The sequence below is a fragment of the Oryza sativa genome, chromosome 12 (genome assembly GCF_034140825.1).
Source record: "Oryza sativa Japonica Group chromosome 12, ASM3414082v1".
Classification (NCBI taxonomy): domain Eukaryota; kingdom Viridiplantae; phylum Streptophyta; class Magnoliopsida; order Poales; family Poaceae; genus Oryza; species Oryza sativa.
In genome coordinates this window covers 17531499-17546902 of record NC_089046.1, presented here as the reverse complement: position 1 = coordinate 17546902, position 15404 = coordinate 17531499, and the positions used below count along the sequence as shown (strand labels likewise).

Sequence of the window (15404 nt, the reverse complement as noted above, 5' to 3'; positions counted from 1 at the left end):
GCGAATTTGCAACAATTGTAAATAGTGGGTGGTGATCAATGACCATACTCTGTTTTTTAATACAAATACTGAAGAGGAAATCATATGATACTGTCGAGGGAAGGCCCTCGATAGCGGGAGGTCGTGAGACCCCCCCTTTCGTGAGTTTGGCCGGAGGAAGAGGCTCGCCTCTTAGAAATCGCGTATCCGCCCCTAAGGCTACTAGCTAGCTTGCACACAATCGGATTATACAGGTTCGGGCCGCTGTGGAGCGTAATACCCTACTCCTGTGTTTGAGATTATGGTTAAGAGTTACAAGGGTTCCTTAACTCCGGAGAGATTTCTCCCCTTCTTCTCCTAGAGTTCAGGTTTTCTGGGAGTCGTCCCTTTGCTCGGTGGGCAAGATCCTCCTTTTATAGTTCAAGGGGATACCACATGCACCGCCTCTACCTATCCTTCCCTGGGAGGGGGACCCACCTTACCTTGACCGGGCCATGATCCGTGCCTTCGCTCAGAAGCTAAGCAGCAGCCCGTCCTAAGTGGGACCCAGCGCCACCCCCCGCCTGACACGGGGGACAGCCCTGTCATTCCCTTATAAATGGGTGAAGACTTGTGGTGGTCCTTCTCTCATGGAGGGAACCCCGAATTATGCCCTGATGGGACGGGTCATACCTACTTCCACTCCGCCTGTTACAGAAGCGACGTGGGGGCACGGCCGCCCGTTCAATCGGATGTGACCGGCAACAGGCCGGTCACAGACTGGTTACATCCGATTGACGTGGGTCAGCTAGGCGGCACCGCACATCTGCCCTTACCGCATTAAATGCGGTGAGGGACAGTTGAGGCGCTGCGCATTGATGGCTGTTCAGCCTCGGCCCCCTTCCTGCTCGCTCCCCCCGCCACATGGTAGCTGGGCGAGGGCCTCGGGACAAGGCAGCGGGAGAGCCCGAGGGGCACGACATGGCACCCCGAGGCCCCCCGGCCGCTTTTGTGACTCGCGAGGCGCGGGAGTAGGGCTAGGCTGTAGAGCCACGCGGCTGGATGGAAAGGTAACTTTCCCCCACTTCGCATACCCCCAGGCCCATCTCCGACAGTAGCCCCTGGCACCATATTGGACACTGACCTCCTGAGGTCGGTCTGATGTGGTGCCTCACGACTTCCCAAGCTGGGGTTGTGGGCCCGACAGGGAATCTAAGGAAATGTCGCCGAGTGGCCAGGTTGGCATATTAACCACGGCAGCAGTTTGCCGCCACTGACCACGCTGATGATGGGGATGTTTAAGGCGTGAAAATCGGGGGGTCGGTCAGGCCACGCCTCGATTCTCTTGCCCGCTACTCATGCGGCGGTAGTGGTGACGGTTCACTCAGGTTGTGTCCGTGACCGTTGTGCGCCCTACTCCGAGTGTGCCGCTGATAGGCGCACTAAATGCAGGGCGTGGATTCAATGGGCGACGTGATGAGTTGACGCGGGAAACGAAGAGACAACCGTGGGCGCGAGAATCGTGGGGGCAACCGTGAGGGCGTGAAACGAGGAGGTGAGCGTGGGTGAGGCGAGGATAAAAGGATACGGAGGCAAGGATGTTGTCTCCTTCCTTTCGCCAACTGCCCACTCGTCTTCTCGCTCCTTAAGCCCTAACATTCTCACCACTTCACACTATTCCGCGCGCCAAGCCCTCCGCCGCTTCTCCGCCGGCCATCATGGCTCAAGACGCTGGCGACACGGTGCTCCCGGCATCACGCATTATGGCGGATAGACACCTTAGCCTCCCCCGCAAGATCATGCCGGAAGGCGCCGTCGTGAGGGCGGGGGAGTTGCGGCCGCGGCCGCTGTATCCGGAGCGATCCGTGCACCTCTTGTCCTTCGCTATGGCGGGGTTGATTCCGCCGTTCTCCGGATTCTTCCATGAGGTTTTGGATTTCTATGAAATCCATGCCTTGCATCTCGCACCCAACGCCGTGATGACGCTGGCCATCTTCGCGCATCTGTGCGAGATGTTCATCGGGGTGCGGCTGACGATGCGGCTGTTCCAGTCTTTCTTCATCCCACAGCTGCTGCAAGGTGCGGTGGTGGGGGGATGTTACTTCCAGCCCCGGCCAGGCACGGCGGGGCAATACATCGAGAGTCATCTCCGCAAGAAATGGGAGGACTGGAAGAAGGACTGGTTCTACACCGTGTTGCCGGACCACCCGCGACTTCGGCTTCCTGCCGGTCCTCCCGAAAGATCCGCCGTATGGCTGGCGGTTTCGTAACTGGGCGAAGAGTACGACGCGGTGTGGGATCGCCTTAGGGGCCTGCGAAGCCTGGGCCTCACAGGGGCGATGGTCTTTGGTGACTATTTCCGCCGCCGCATCGCACCTCTCCAGGATCGATCCCGTGGCGCGTGGGAGTACACTGGTCCCAACAACCCCATGCGCACGCATGTGGGTGAGCGCTGGGACTGGGAGGAGGAGGACGCGAAGATGGTGATTCGGCGGGTACTGGGCTTGGACTCCGCCGAGCAAACACTGATTCCAGACGGGATCCTTTCCCTATGGTGCGACCGCGACCGGGAGAGCATCCTGGCCGTGTCGGTTGTTGGCACCGGCAGGAGCAGGTCCAGCCGGGACGGCACCGGTGGTAGCGCTGCCGATGTTGCTGGCGGTGGCGCGACAGCAGGCGGGAGTCGGACAAGCGGACCCGGCGGGGGTGGGAGCTCTAGGTCTCCCGGCCCAAACCGCGGACCCGGGGACGACTCGGCCAGCGACCCGAAAGGGAAGCGGAAGATGTCCGAATCTCGACCGCCCTCTCCCCCGCGTGGAGGGGGCGCCGAGCGCGTGGATCGTCCGCTAGCGGGCCACAAGAGCCCTGCCGGGACCGAGGCCGGACGGAAGAAGAAACGGCTCCGGAAGATAGGACAAATGGAGCCGTGTCGGGGGAGCTTCATTGAGCCCCCGAAGTGGACTTTCAACCGCCCTCCCCGCAGGTACGATCGCCGGCACCCACCTCGGTGCTTTTATCCAGCTTGGTCTCTTGTTCCCTCCTTTTCTTTTTATTTGTTAACGCGATCTGGGTTCTCTTGTAGCGAGATTCCTTCCCAGGGGGTCACGCGGTCCGACCCTTCGCGGGGGACCAAATCCGAATGATCGGAGCGGCCCAGGCTTGGCCGATCCAAGGCCGCGGGGCCTTCACAGCCCCTCGGCAGGGCCCACGGGCCGCATACCGGGTCCGGCCCCGAGCGAACCCCAGCCGGGACTCGTCCCGCCGCGGGCGATAGCGGCGGTGACGTCCCTCCTGGGGGCGACTCCGAGACCAGGGTTCATGCGGAGCGCCACCCGGGATCGGGGGGCGAAGGAGGTCGTGGCTCGGATGCCGAGGCCGGAGGCGGCCTTGAGCTCGAGGTCAAGGCCGAAATCGGGGGCGGGCCCGAGCCGGAGGCCGAGTCCGAAATTGGGGGCGGGCCCAAGCCTGAGGCCGAGGCCGAATCTACCCGAGGACCCGAGGCGGGGGGCGAGAGGGACGGCCGCTCCCCCTTGCACTTGGGGCGCCCTCAAGGCTGGTCGTGTAGAAGGGGGGCCGAGAGCATCCCCCAGTCTCGCGGGGGATCCAGCGGCACTCCGTCGTCCCGGGGGCGGGCCGCAACTTTTTCTTCTCCGACTCCGGCAAGTATGGAGCCGCTCCTGCAGGTGCTCGCTGCCGCCGATTCCACCGTTCGGGAGGGGCTCAACGCCCAAGTTCAAGCCCTGGCGGAAGAGCGAGCGGCCCTGGAGGCTGCATGGGCACAGCTCGCGTGCGAGTTGACGAGGGGCGTCGCGCCGTGGACGACATGGTGAGGGTGGGACGCAAAATGCGCCAAGCCCAACTAGCCAAAATCCAGGCGCGCGAGGAGTCGCTGGACTCCGTCATGCGAGAGGTGGAGGAAGAGCGGCAGGCGGCGCTGATTGCCTCGAGCGTCCTGGACGAAGCACTGGGTGACATCGCCTTCAGTACGAGGCCCATGCCGAGGATCTGGCGAAGAGGATCAAGGACGCCCGCGGTATCCTCGACGCAGCTGCTGCCCAAGAGCAGCGGGTATCGGAGGCCGATGCCTCGCTGCGGGCTCGGACAGCGGCGCTCGAGGCCGAACGCAGGGCCTTGGATGAGCGTGTCCGCTCCACGCAGGAGTTCGAGACCACGATTCGCCGGCGAATCGAGGTCCTCGATCAGAGCCAGCGTGAGCAAAACGCGCGTGGCCAGGAGCAGGCGCAGCGAGCCCAGGAGCTGTAGAGGCGGACTCAGGCGCTGGAGGAGCGAGCGCGTCTGCTCGATCTGCGGGAGTCCACCTTGGCCGCCCACGAGAGAACAGCAGCGGAGGTGGAGGCCTCCCTTCACCTTCGTGAAGAGGCCGCAGCTGAGCGTGACCGGATCACCCTCGCCGCGAAAGCTTCAGTGGACCGCCACGCAGAGGAGCTACGGCTCTGGGAAGAGGCGTGCCGAGAACGGGACGTTGTACTCGCCGAGCGCGAAGCTGAGGTGAACCGCCATGAGGTGGCCTCGCGCCGGCTGGGCGAGCAGCTCGCAAAACGCGAGGAGGCTGTTGCCGGGCGCGATGCTCGGCATCTGGAGAGTGCTCGCGCCGAGCGCGCGGCGATAGCGGCGAGGGCTTCTGAGCTGGAGGCCCGTGAGAAGGACCTGGCGGCGGGCGGGCAGCCCGGCGGCGCGGAGTTGGGGAGCCAGCTTGCCATGGCTCAGAGCACTCTCGCCGATATAGAGCGCTTGGTGCAAGATCAGGCCAGGGAGATTGCGGCCCTCCGCCTCACCAACGGGATCGGACCCGGGAAGCTCTCCGACGCCGTCGACCGGCTGGAGCGCGCGGGGCGCCGAGTCGGCATTTCCGTGCACCGGGATAGTAAGCTTCCGCCCACACGCCGGCAGTCGCACTCCGGCTGGACGGGCTGGCGGCGGATCTGGAGAGGCTGGAGAAGGAGGTCGGCGAGACTGTGAAATCGTCGTCGGCTTTCTTGGCGCGGGACGCGGTGGAACTGGTCCTCGCGAGCCACCAAGCGCGTGACCCCGACTTCGTCCCATGGCGCGCACTCGAGGATTTTCCTCCAGGGACCGAGGCAAGGGCTCGGGAGCAAGTCCGGGAGGCGGCCGACGCGATCGTCTCTAACTTCGAGGGGTCGGCCCCCCGGTTCACCTTCGGGCTTGCCTCGGACAAGGAGAGCGGGAGCGGGGACGATGATGACGACTTCGGCGGCGAGGACTGGGACGACGTCTGTCACGCCCAGAAATTTAACCCAAATTTCCGGACTATTTTGTGTATTAAATCCCTGTCCAGGACAAGCCAGGGTACACAAAACGACAAGTAATATACAGTTCCAAACATAAATAAAGCGTAAATACTTACAGAAGAGGCACTTAGTCCTCACACCGAAAGAAAATGACAACAGCGGGAAAAGGCGATCCTAGCGGGGCTTCAGCTCCACTCACAGGCAAAACTTAACTGGGGTCTGAACCTTGGTCTTCTAACTTCGTCTTCAGCTCAGAAGCACTACACTTCTGAAAAAAGGGGAATAATAGCAAGGCTGAGTACAACCACCATACTCAGCAAGCCACACCAATGATGCAGACGTGCAACGGGATTCAAGAATGGCTTGTGGCTATTTGTATAAAGGCGGTTGTAAAACATTTTATTGAGCAAAACAGTAAAACTATTGAGTAATTAAGGTACTATTAAATCTCCACTGATCAACGCTATACCACGTTGAACAGGCCCAACCAACCCACCTGAACTACAGTGCATTGGGTCGATTTATTAGGGGTGAGACTAATCACGGTGAATCTGGTCGACCGACCATAACCGCGGGCACGGCTATTCGAATAGTTTTACTCTGATCAGAGGTGTACAACTGTACCCACAAGACATAGCCCCACGACACGTTTCCGTGCGCTGACATGCCACCACGACATACTGGAAAGAGGTCGTGATAGGACCCTTCTCATAACTCCCTCTAACCAAGCACACCACACCTCAGATTTCACCCCCACTCCTCGCAAGGCAGCGGGCAGTCCCCTCTCGTGCCTAGGTGAATCCGGAAGCCGCATAGGCCGTCGCAGGGCCCATCCAAATTCCATCACACCCACCCTTGCCTGGATGCGTCGGCTAGAGGAAAGCTACACTACAAGCCCAGCTGTTGCCCACGCTGGCTTGTGGTAAGCACGATAAATTCTTCCAGGGTTTCCCGTGAACCGGTTCTTAATTGCCATGGGCACGACTAGCAAAACCATGCACCCACAGCCCACCATGAAGTCACATTTTAGTTGGGTAATTACGACCATGAAGCATGGCCAGATGTCTCGAGCATGCAGCTCATTCTGACACTAAAAAGGTCTAATACTATAATTATCCCATCAACCGGGCTAGTGGTAATTAAGCATGGCTAAGCATATAGTTCTAGCTAGGTCACATAAGTAACATGAGCTAGTTGATTTATTACCCAAGGTTGACAAAGGACAGATATCAAGTAAATATGGCACAAGCAAGCAGATAGGTAATACCCGGATCCCATGTAATTAGCAAGACATGCAATTTTATTTGTAAACGATAAAACATTTGTAAATTAGGATCAAAATTCTCAAGGGGAATGTGTGACTTGCCTTGCTTCTTCACTTTGATCTTCTGAACTCTTTTCCTCGCGACTACGAACTTCCGAAACAACGGAAACTACACCTTGGCACGCAAAACGAGGAAAAACTCTAATAAAAACCAAGGAAACAGTACATAAAAAGTAAACAAACATGTAGAGCTCAATTTTAGATGAATTTTGCAAGTTGAATGGCTCAATTTGGAGTTCGAATGAATTAGATATGATTTTTAGAAGCTTTGAGCCATTTAATCAATTTCTATAATTAAACCGAATTATTGAGCAATTATTAATTATTTTCTGAAGGGATAAGCTCATCGCTGACATCAGCAAAGAGCCGGCGCCGACGGGCGGGCCCAATGAGTCAGCGGGCCAAAGGATTTGGTCCATCGTGGACTTGGTCCACGGTAGTGGTGCGCAGCAGAGAGGCGGGTTGGCTCGCCGGCCAACCCGACTGGGTAGCGGCGGCGCACGACCGGACGGCCACCGGCGCCAACACTGGCGGTGCAAGGAACGGCGGCGCACAGCACAGGAGGCGGCGGGGAAGGAAGAGGGATGATCACCAGAGGGCACGACGGCGAGATGACCACGAGGAGGCGGTCGGCGACGGAAGCGATGGCGGTGGTCGGCACGGGATGAGGCGGGAACGGCATTCCGGCGACTCCCGACCACGCCGGAGGCACGGCCGAGGGCCGGCGGGATCTGGCGAACGGGGAGGATGGGTTAGCTGCAGGGAAAGGGGCACGAGGAGACTCCCGGCGGCGTGAATCACCGGCCGGAAGCAAGAAAAGCGGCGGGTGCTCACCGGTGTGCGATGGAGGTGGAGTTCCGACGGGATTCGGGCGACGGGGAGCAGTGGCCGAGGACCTCCTCGTCCTTGCGGAGCCGAGGGAGGCGACGGCGTGGATTGGCGACGACCAAAGCAGCAGGACGACGCGGTTGGAGTCGGCAAATGGAGTTGGTGGCTCAGGTTGGTGGTGGCAGCGGCGTTTCGGCGGCGGTTTGGGGAGGGGAAGTGGTAGCCGGGCTTGCCCTTGAGACGGCGAAGCCGGTGGAGGTTGTCGCGTGGCACACCGGTGGCTAGGACGGCGGCGATGTGCGGCTGGAGGCGGTACAGGTGGCGGTAGCTTGGCACCACGATGGGAATGGTGCTGCGGGGGTGGAGGGGGCGAACGGAGTGGATGCCGGGGTGCGGCACGATGCGGCGGAGCTTTTGGCTGCAGCGGCGCAGCGCGGCATTGGCTAGAGTGGCGGTGGCGGGCGGCTGGAGGCGTTGGAAGGGGCGGCGGCTCGGTTTCATGGTGGAGATGGAGTTTCGACGATGGAATGGGGAAACGGAGTGGAGGCTGAGGCACGGCGAGGCACGGCGAAGCTGGCGGTGCAAGCGGAGTGGCGCGGCGGTGGCTAGTGCGGCGGCTAGAGGCGGCTGGAGCTCGCCGGAGAGCGGCGGCGCGTGGGCTCGGCGCGGGGAGAGCAAGGGAGGGCGCGGCGGCTTGGGAAAAATGGAGGAAACGGATGAGGGGAAGACGGGAGGGAAGGCGGGATCGAGCCCGAGAGAGGTGGAAACCGGCCGGCGACGTGGAGCTCGACGTGGGGGTGGTGGCAGCGGTTCGGTGCCGATTCCGTGGGGAGAGTGGGGGAAGAGGAGGTGGGGATCGAGTCCACGCGCTCACGGGACGGGGTGGGGCGCGGGAGGCGCGGCGTCGTGGGGCGGAACCAGCGGCCATGGCAGTTTCAGCCGGCCGGATGGAGGTAGGGGGAGAAGCTGACGAGTGGGCCCTGCGGTCCTACTTGTCGGCCGGAGTGAGAGAGAGGAGGCTGAGGAGGACGTGAAGCGGACTTTTACAAGGGGAAAGGGGAACAGGCCGACGGCCCAAGAATGGAGGGGGAAGGCCGGCCTGGCCGGGGAAGGAGGGGGAAGGGATTGGGCTGAGCCCAAGGAAGGAGGGGAGGGATTTTATTTGTTTTTCATTTAATTTAATTGGTTTAAATGAACTTTGTATTATTATAATTACTCCTTGAGCTCCGAAAATTTGCTGAAAAATCCGGAGAGTATTTTAGGGCAAAGAGAATATTACAAAATATTTCCGGCCAATGATTTTTAAAGGAAATTTTTAATTTCCTCTATAATTTCACTTGATTAAATTGATTTAACTTTTATTTAATTTCTAGAAAATGCATTATTAATTGATTTTTATTCCCGAACAAAAATCGGGGCATTACAACGTCGTTAGCGGCACCGGCCTCGGGGGCCCGAGCACTCCGTGATTACCCGCGCTTTCAATTTCCCATTGTTGTGTGCCTGTAGCAGACACTTCTTGTATTTAGGCCATCGTGTCTTCCTGTCTTGTTCTGCAATTAAAACTTCCTTTTCGCACTTTTTACCCCTTTGCTTTTTCCATTGAATGCCTGCGGCATAGAAAGAGGAAAAAACAAGAGCAAAAGTATATAATTAATCTGCCTGTGATCGAAATGCCGCTTTTACCCCATCCTCCCCCCCCCCCTCGGGCTTGTTCTAGCGAAAAGGCAAACCCGCGCTCGGTCCGTGGTACCTAAGTGGTGAAAGGCAAAACCGACGCCCTGAGGAAGCCGCCCAGCGGGACTTGCCAGACCGGGGCTACGACGACAAGGGGTCGGGGACGGCCGAGTGTAGGCCCTTCCGAGCCCCCAGGGTTCGGCGCAACCCGGGGCGCGGCCCGCGTTTGTGCTCCCTTTGGGCGGTTTTCAGGTCGCCCCACGGCACTTAGGGTTCAGAGTAAGCGCGAACTATCCTTTGAACCAGGACAAGCCAAAGGAAAGAGAGAGAAAAGGGGGGCATAACGGGCTTCACACTAAGTAGAAAAATTCATTGCTTGTAAAGGGAAAAGGATACACAGTGGTAGCCCCCGACCAAGCCCGCACAAACCGAGGGGTTGTGCGGGGGTTGGCCCGAGCTCCTAGAAAGCAAAAAATCTCGACGCTATGGATAGAAGCGACGGAGGTGTTCGATATTCCAGGGGTTAGGCAACTCGGTGCCGTCCTCCCTGGTTAGTCGAATAGAGCCTAGCCGGGGAACACCGATCAATTTGTATGGCCCTTCCCACATTGGCGAGAGCTTGCTCAGCCCAGACGCGATTGGACGCGGCGTAGGACGAGATCGCCAACTTGCAGTGACTGGGCCCGGACGAGGCGCTGATGGTAGCGCCACAGGCTTTGTTGGTAGCACGCGGCACGCAGGGCCACACGCCTTCTCCATTCTTCAAGATAAACGAGATCGTCGCGGCGAAGATCATCCTGGTTGGCCTCATTGTACAGCGCGACGCGAGGCGATCCCAGGGAAAGCTCCGAGGGTAGGACCGCTTCGGCGCCATACACTAGGAAAAATGGTGTTTCCCCCGTGGCACGACTTGGAGTGGTCCGATTTGCCCACAACACGGTGGGCAACTCCTCGAGCCTCGAATCCCCGTGTTTCTTTAGGACGTTGTACATCTTGGTCTTAAGGCCTTTGAGGATTTCGGCGTTGGCTCGCTCGACTTGGCCGTTGCTCTTAGGGTGGGCGGGTGAGGCAAAGCACAATTTGATGCCCATGTCGTTGCAATAGTCGCCGAACAGCTCACTGGTGAACTGGGTGCCGTTATCTGTAATGATGCGGTTGGGCACTCCGAATCGTGACGTGATGCCCCTGATGAACTTGAGGGCGGAATGCTTGTTGATCTTGACGATCGGGTAAGCTTCGGGCCACTTGGTGAACTTGTCGATGGCGACGTACAAGGTGTTGATACCCGCCTCGAGCAGCCTTGAATGGTCCAAGGATGTCTAGCCCCTAGACCACAAAAGGCCAAGAGAGCGGGATGACCTGCAAGGCTTGGGCCGGCTGGTGGATTTGCTTGGCGGGATGATCTGGGTTGCCCTTGCTCGGGGGCCCCGGGGGGGTCTCGAGTCATGTCGGGATCATAGGCCTTAGGACCACTCGCCAAAGCCTCCCTTCCTCCCACGGGGGCCTCGGGCTCCGGGCCTTTGGGAGACGTAGGGCCATCGCGAGTTAAAGGGGCCTCCGGTTCGCCCTCTTCGCACTCGACTACTAGGGCGGTACTCACCACATGGGGGGTTGCGGCCAAGTAGAGTAGCAACGGTTCCTCCGGCCCCGGGGCTACCAAGATGGGGGGGAGGTGAGGTAAGCTTTCAACTGGTTGAGAGCTTGCTCAGCTTCCTCCGTCCACACAAACGGCCTAGAGCGCTTGAGGAGCTTGAATAGGGGTAGCGCCCTCTCTCCCAGCCTCGATATGAATCGACTTAGGGCGGCCATGCATCCAGTGACGCACTGCACATCCCTAAGTTTGTAGGGGGGCCCATCCTCTCTATCGCGTGTATTTTCTCGGGATTTGCTTCTATGCCTCGGAAGGAGACTAGAAAACCGAGAAGTTTGCCCGCCGGCACACCGAACACACTTATCGGGATTCAGTTTCACGCGTGTGGACCTAAGACTATCGAAAGTCTCAGCCAAATCCTGCAGCAACGTGTCCTAGTGGCGCGTCTTTACCACCAGGTCATCGACATACGCCTCTACATTGCGCCCTATTTGATTACTCAAAATAATACGAGTCATGCGCTGAAAAGTAGGTCCTGAATTTTTTAACCCAAAAGGCATAGTTGTATAACAAAAGGTGCCCACAGGAGTAATGAAGGCAGTTTTTTCCTTATCTTCCCTAGCCATGCGAATCTAGTGATACCCAGAGTAGGCATCTAGAAAACACAAAAGGTCACACCCCGCAGTGGAGTCGACTATCTGATCTATGTGTGGTAGATGGAAGGGATCTTTAGGGCATGCCTTGTTGAGGTCCGTGTAGTCGATGCACATCCGGAGCTTGCCGTTGGCCTTCGGGGCGACCACCAGGTTCGCCAGCCACTCCGGATGGATAACCTCGCGGATGAAGTCAGCCTCCAGGAGCCACGCCACTTCCTCTCGGATGAAGGCCTGTCGCTCCAGGGCTTGACGCCGCACTTTTTGCCGGACGGCAAAGCGGTGCTCGATCACCTCCTTGAGGACCCTGGGCATATCTGACAGCTTCCATGCGAAGACGTCAGAATTTGCCCGAAGGAAGGAGACAAGCGCGCCTTCCTATTTGGCGCCCAGGTTTCCGCCAATTTTGGCGGTCTTGGACACATCATCGCCAAGGGGGATCTCCTTGACGGGCACCTCATCAGCCGAGGTGAGGCGCTTCTTGGAGGCGGGACGCGGAGGCCTCCGGGGCCTGCGGCTCCGTGGCCACCGCCAGGTTGTCGGCGCATTGCTCCGCGCAGGTGAGGGCAACTTTGACATCGCCAAAGACGGTGATGGGACCAGCAGGGCCCTGCATCTTCATCTGGAGGTAGGCATAGTGGGTGGCGGCCATGAACTTCACCAACGTGGGTCTGCCCAGGACCGCGTTGTAGGGCAGATTGAGGTCCGCCACATCGAAGTCGTTTCGCTCGGTGCGGAAGTTGGTGGAGTCGCCGAAGGTCATCGGGAGCTCGACGTGGCCAAGAGGCCACGTATGTCCCGGAGTCACGCCGATGATCGGCAGCGACGGCTGGAGCTTCATCCCCGGGGCCTTGAGTGCGTCGAAGGCGGCTGGGGAGATGATGCTCAGGCTGGCTCTCCATTCAACCAGGACACGCTTCATCCTGACGTTGTGAATGGTCGGGGAGACCACAAGGGCCAACTTCCCTCCTCGAGCGAGCACTGTCGGATGGTCGCTCTGGTCAAAGGTGAGCTTCACCTCCGACCAGCGCGCCTTCCGAGCCGCCTCGTGCGTGGGAACAGCGGCCAAAAGCTCTCGCCTCATGGCCTTGAAGCCCCGGCGAGAGGTGTGAGCGCACGCCCCCCCCCCCCCCCCGTCGAGCGTGGCGACGGTTCCCTGAGGTATCTGGAAATCCAGATCCTCACTGTCACCGCCATCATCGGCGGGGGCCTTGTTCTTGGCCTCTTCTCGCCGGTTACCGGTTGAGGTGGCGGGGGCTTTGCCCTCCCGTCGACCCTGCCGCTTCTCCTCATCGGCCTTTCGGAATCGCTCAGCCAAATTCTTGACCGAGCGGCAGTCGGCGAGACTGTGCCGATAAGTGTTGTGCACCGAGCACCACTTGTCTGCCGACCGGCCCTCGCCGGATGGAGCAGTGGAGATCGTCTTGTCGCCGGTGTCCTTTCCCTTGCACGGGGCCCGTGCGGGCCCATCTGCCGCAAGGACATGGCCCTCGTCATCGGAGCGGGCCGGTTTCCTTTTGCCTCTCCTATCTCGCCACTTAGAGTGGGGGGCAGACTCGGGGGCAGCCGTGGCCGCCGCACCGGTGCCGGGAGAGTTCCAGGCCCACGCCTCCTCCTTCCGAGCCACCTTGTCCGCCAGCTCAAAAAGCTCGGCGGTGGTCTTGGGCTCCTTGGAGGCGATCTTCTCTAGCATGCAGTTATGCTGCACGCCATTCCGAAACGCATACACGACCGCGTGGGCCGGAATGCACCGAATAGTGTTGCGGACCTAACAAAAGCGTTGTATGTACGAGCGGAGGGACTCGTCGTCCTTCCGCCGTATAGCGTGCAGGTCCGCCTCTTCTCCCGGACGGGGATATGTGCCCTGGAAGTTCGTAACGAACTGCTGGCACAGATCCTCCCAGGAGTGGATGGAGTCGGGGGGCTGGGTCATCAACCAGCCACGCGCCTGATCCTTCAGGGCCATGGGGAAGTAATTCGCCATGACCCGATAGTCACCCCCTGCCACCACAATAATCGTGGTGTAGATCTGGAGGAACTCGGAGGGATTGATGCTGCCATCATACTTCTCCGTGAGGTTGGGGCGAAACTTCAGGGGCCACAGGACATTCTGGAGACTCACCACGAAGGCCTTACAACCCGTCCCTCCAGGGGAGAGCGTGGGGGAGGGCCGCCTCGTGAGGAGGAACGTGGCACTCCAGATGAGGAGGCGCCTTTCCCCATGCGGGCAGCTCAGCGCTCGTCCCTGCGTCGCTCGATGTTGATCCGAGCGTCCTGCTCCCCGTAGAGACCGTCATGACGCCTCCGGCTTCCTGAGGCCCCTGACGATGTTGGCGCCGTGGACCGCCTTGAGGCGGTGGCCGAGCGACGGGCCCTCCTCCTTGCCGACGAGGAGAGGGTAACAGGGGTACGCGACGTACCGGTGGCGGCAGGTCGGTCGCCAGCAGCCAACTGCCGCTGGGCAGAGGTGACCAAGTTGGCCAAGTCGTCTAGCCAGCGCTGAACAGGGGTCTCTGGCTCCGAGTTTACGGGGGGATGCCACAGAAGGGCACCCGCCGCCTGAAGCGCGCCTCGGGGCGAATCGTCGTCGCCGTAAGTGAGGCGGCGACGTGCCCCGACGCGTCGTGGCCTCCCCCCGCCCGGGGGCGAAGAGAGGGCCGAACCACCCGAACGGGTGGTATCCTCCCTCCGCGAGGGTTCGCGGCGGGGAGGAGTTGGGGAGTCGCGGCGGCGGTGACGAGGGCCGCGGCTCCCACTAGAATACTCACTCCCGGACGGGGTGGGGGTAAACGCCACCGCCTCCTCCACCTCCAGGATCTCGACCATGGTCGTCAAGGGCCCAGGGAAACTTGGGGCGGAAGAAAACGACTTCACTTCAGAGCGCGCGACCTTCCCCCTACCTGGCGCGCCAGCTGTCGAGGGAAGGCCCTCGATAGCGGGAGGTCGTGAGACCCCCCTTTCGTGAGTTCGGCCGGGGGAAGAGGCTCGCCTCTTAGAAATCGCGTATCCGCCCCTAAGGCTACTAGCTAGCTTGCACAGAATCGGATTATACAGGTTCGGGCCGCTGTGGAGCATAATACCCTACTCCTGTGTTTGAGATTATGGTTAAGAGTTACAAGGGTTCCTTAACTCCGGAGAGCTTTCTCCCCTTCTTCTCCTAGAGTTCAGGTTTTCTGAGAGTCGTCCCTTTGCTCGGTGGGCAAGGTCCTCCTTTTATAGTTCAAGGGGATACCACATGCACCGCCTCTACCTATCCTTCCCTGGGAGGGGGACCCACCTTACCTTGACCGGGCCACGATCCGTGCCTTCGCTCGGAAGCTAAGCAGCAGCCTGTCCTTGAGTGGGACCCAGCGCCACCCCTCGCCTGACACAGGGGACAGCCCTGTCATTCCCTCATAAATGAGTGAAGACTTGTGGTGTTCCTTCTCTCATGGAGGGAACCCCGAATGACACCATGATAGGACGGGTCATACCTACTTCCACTCCGCCTGTTACAGAGGTGACGTGGGGGCACGGCCACCCGTTCAATCGGATGTGACCGGCAACAGGCCGGTCACAGACTGGTTACATCCGATTGACGTGGATCAGCTAGGCGGCACCGCACGTCTGCCCTTACCGCATTAAATGCGGTGAGGGACAGTTGGGGCGCTGCGCATTGATGGTTGTTCAGCCTGGGCCCCCTTCCTGCTCGCTCCCCCCGCCATATGGCAGCTGGGCGAGGGCCTCGGGGCGAGGCAGCGGGAGAGCCTGAGGGGCACGACGTGGCACCCCGAGGCCCCCCGGCCACTTCTGTGACTCGCGAGGCGTGGGAGTAGGGCCAGGCTGTAGAGCCACGCGGCTGGATAGAAAGGTAACTTTCCCTCACTTCGCATACCTCTGGGCCCATACCTCCGACAGATATAGTTGTAGATTTCAAATACGCGCTGCATTTCAAGTTTGTAGTCACATTGCAGTGGTTTAAAATTTCACATTTCATCTAAAATAGAAATAAAATAATTTATGTAAATATTATTGACGTAATCAAATATTCAGATCCAAAGATCTAAAGTTATGCTGATCCGGCCTTATATGTACTGAACACAACATACCCATGCATTCGAGCC

General features: G+C 59.4%; 2 protein-coding genes across 2 annotated transcripts; one reads left to right on the top strand and one right to left on the bottom strand.

Moving 5' to 3' along the window:
• Positions 1-2297: 2297 nt before the first annotated feature.
• LOC136354571 (uncharacterized) lies at positions 2298-4938 on the top strand. The gene is made up of 3 exons (XM_066306071.1): positions 2298-2609; positions 3943-4149; positions 4234-4938. Exons 1-3 carry the CDS (start codon positions 2298-2300, stop codon positions 4936-4938), a joined length of 1224 nt encoding a protein of 407 aa, XP_066162168.1.
• Positions 4939-11761: 6823 nt separating this feature from the next.
• LOC136354570 (uncharacterized) lies at positions 11762-14127 on the bottom strand. Its single transcript, XM_066306070.1, has 4 exons — positions 14070-14127; positions 13628-13758; positions 13165-13546; positions 11762-12987 (listed from the first exon to the last, which is right to left on the bottom strand). The coding sequence occupies exons 1-4, from the start codon at positions 14125-14127 to the stop codon at positions 11762-11764; spliced, it is 1797 nt and encodes a 598-aa protein (XP_066162167.1).
• Between the last annotated feature and the right edge of the window lie 1277 nt (positions 14128-15404).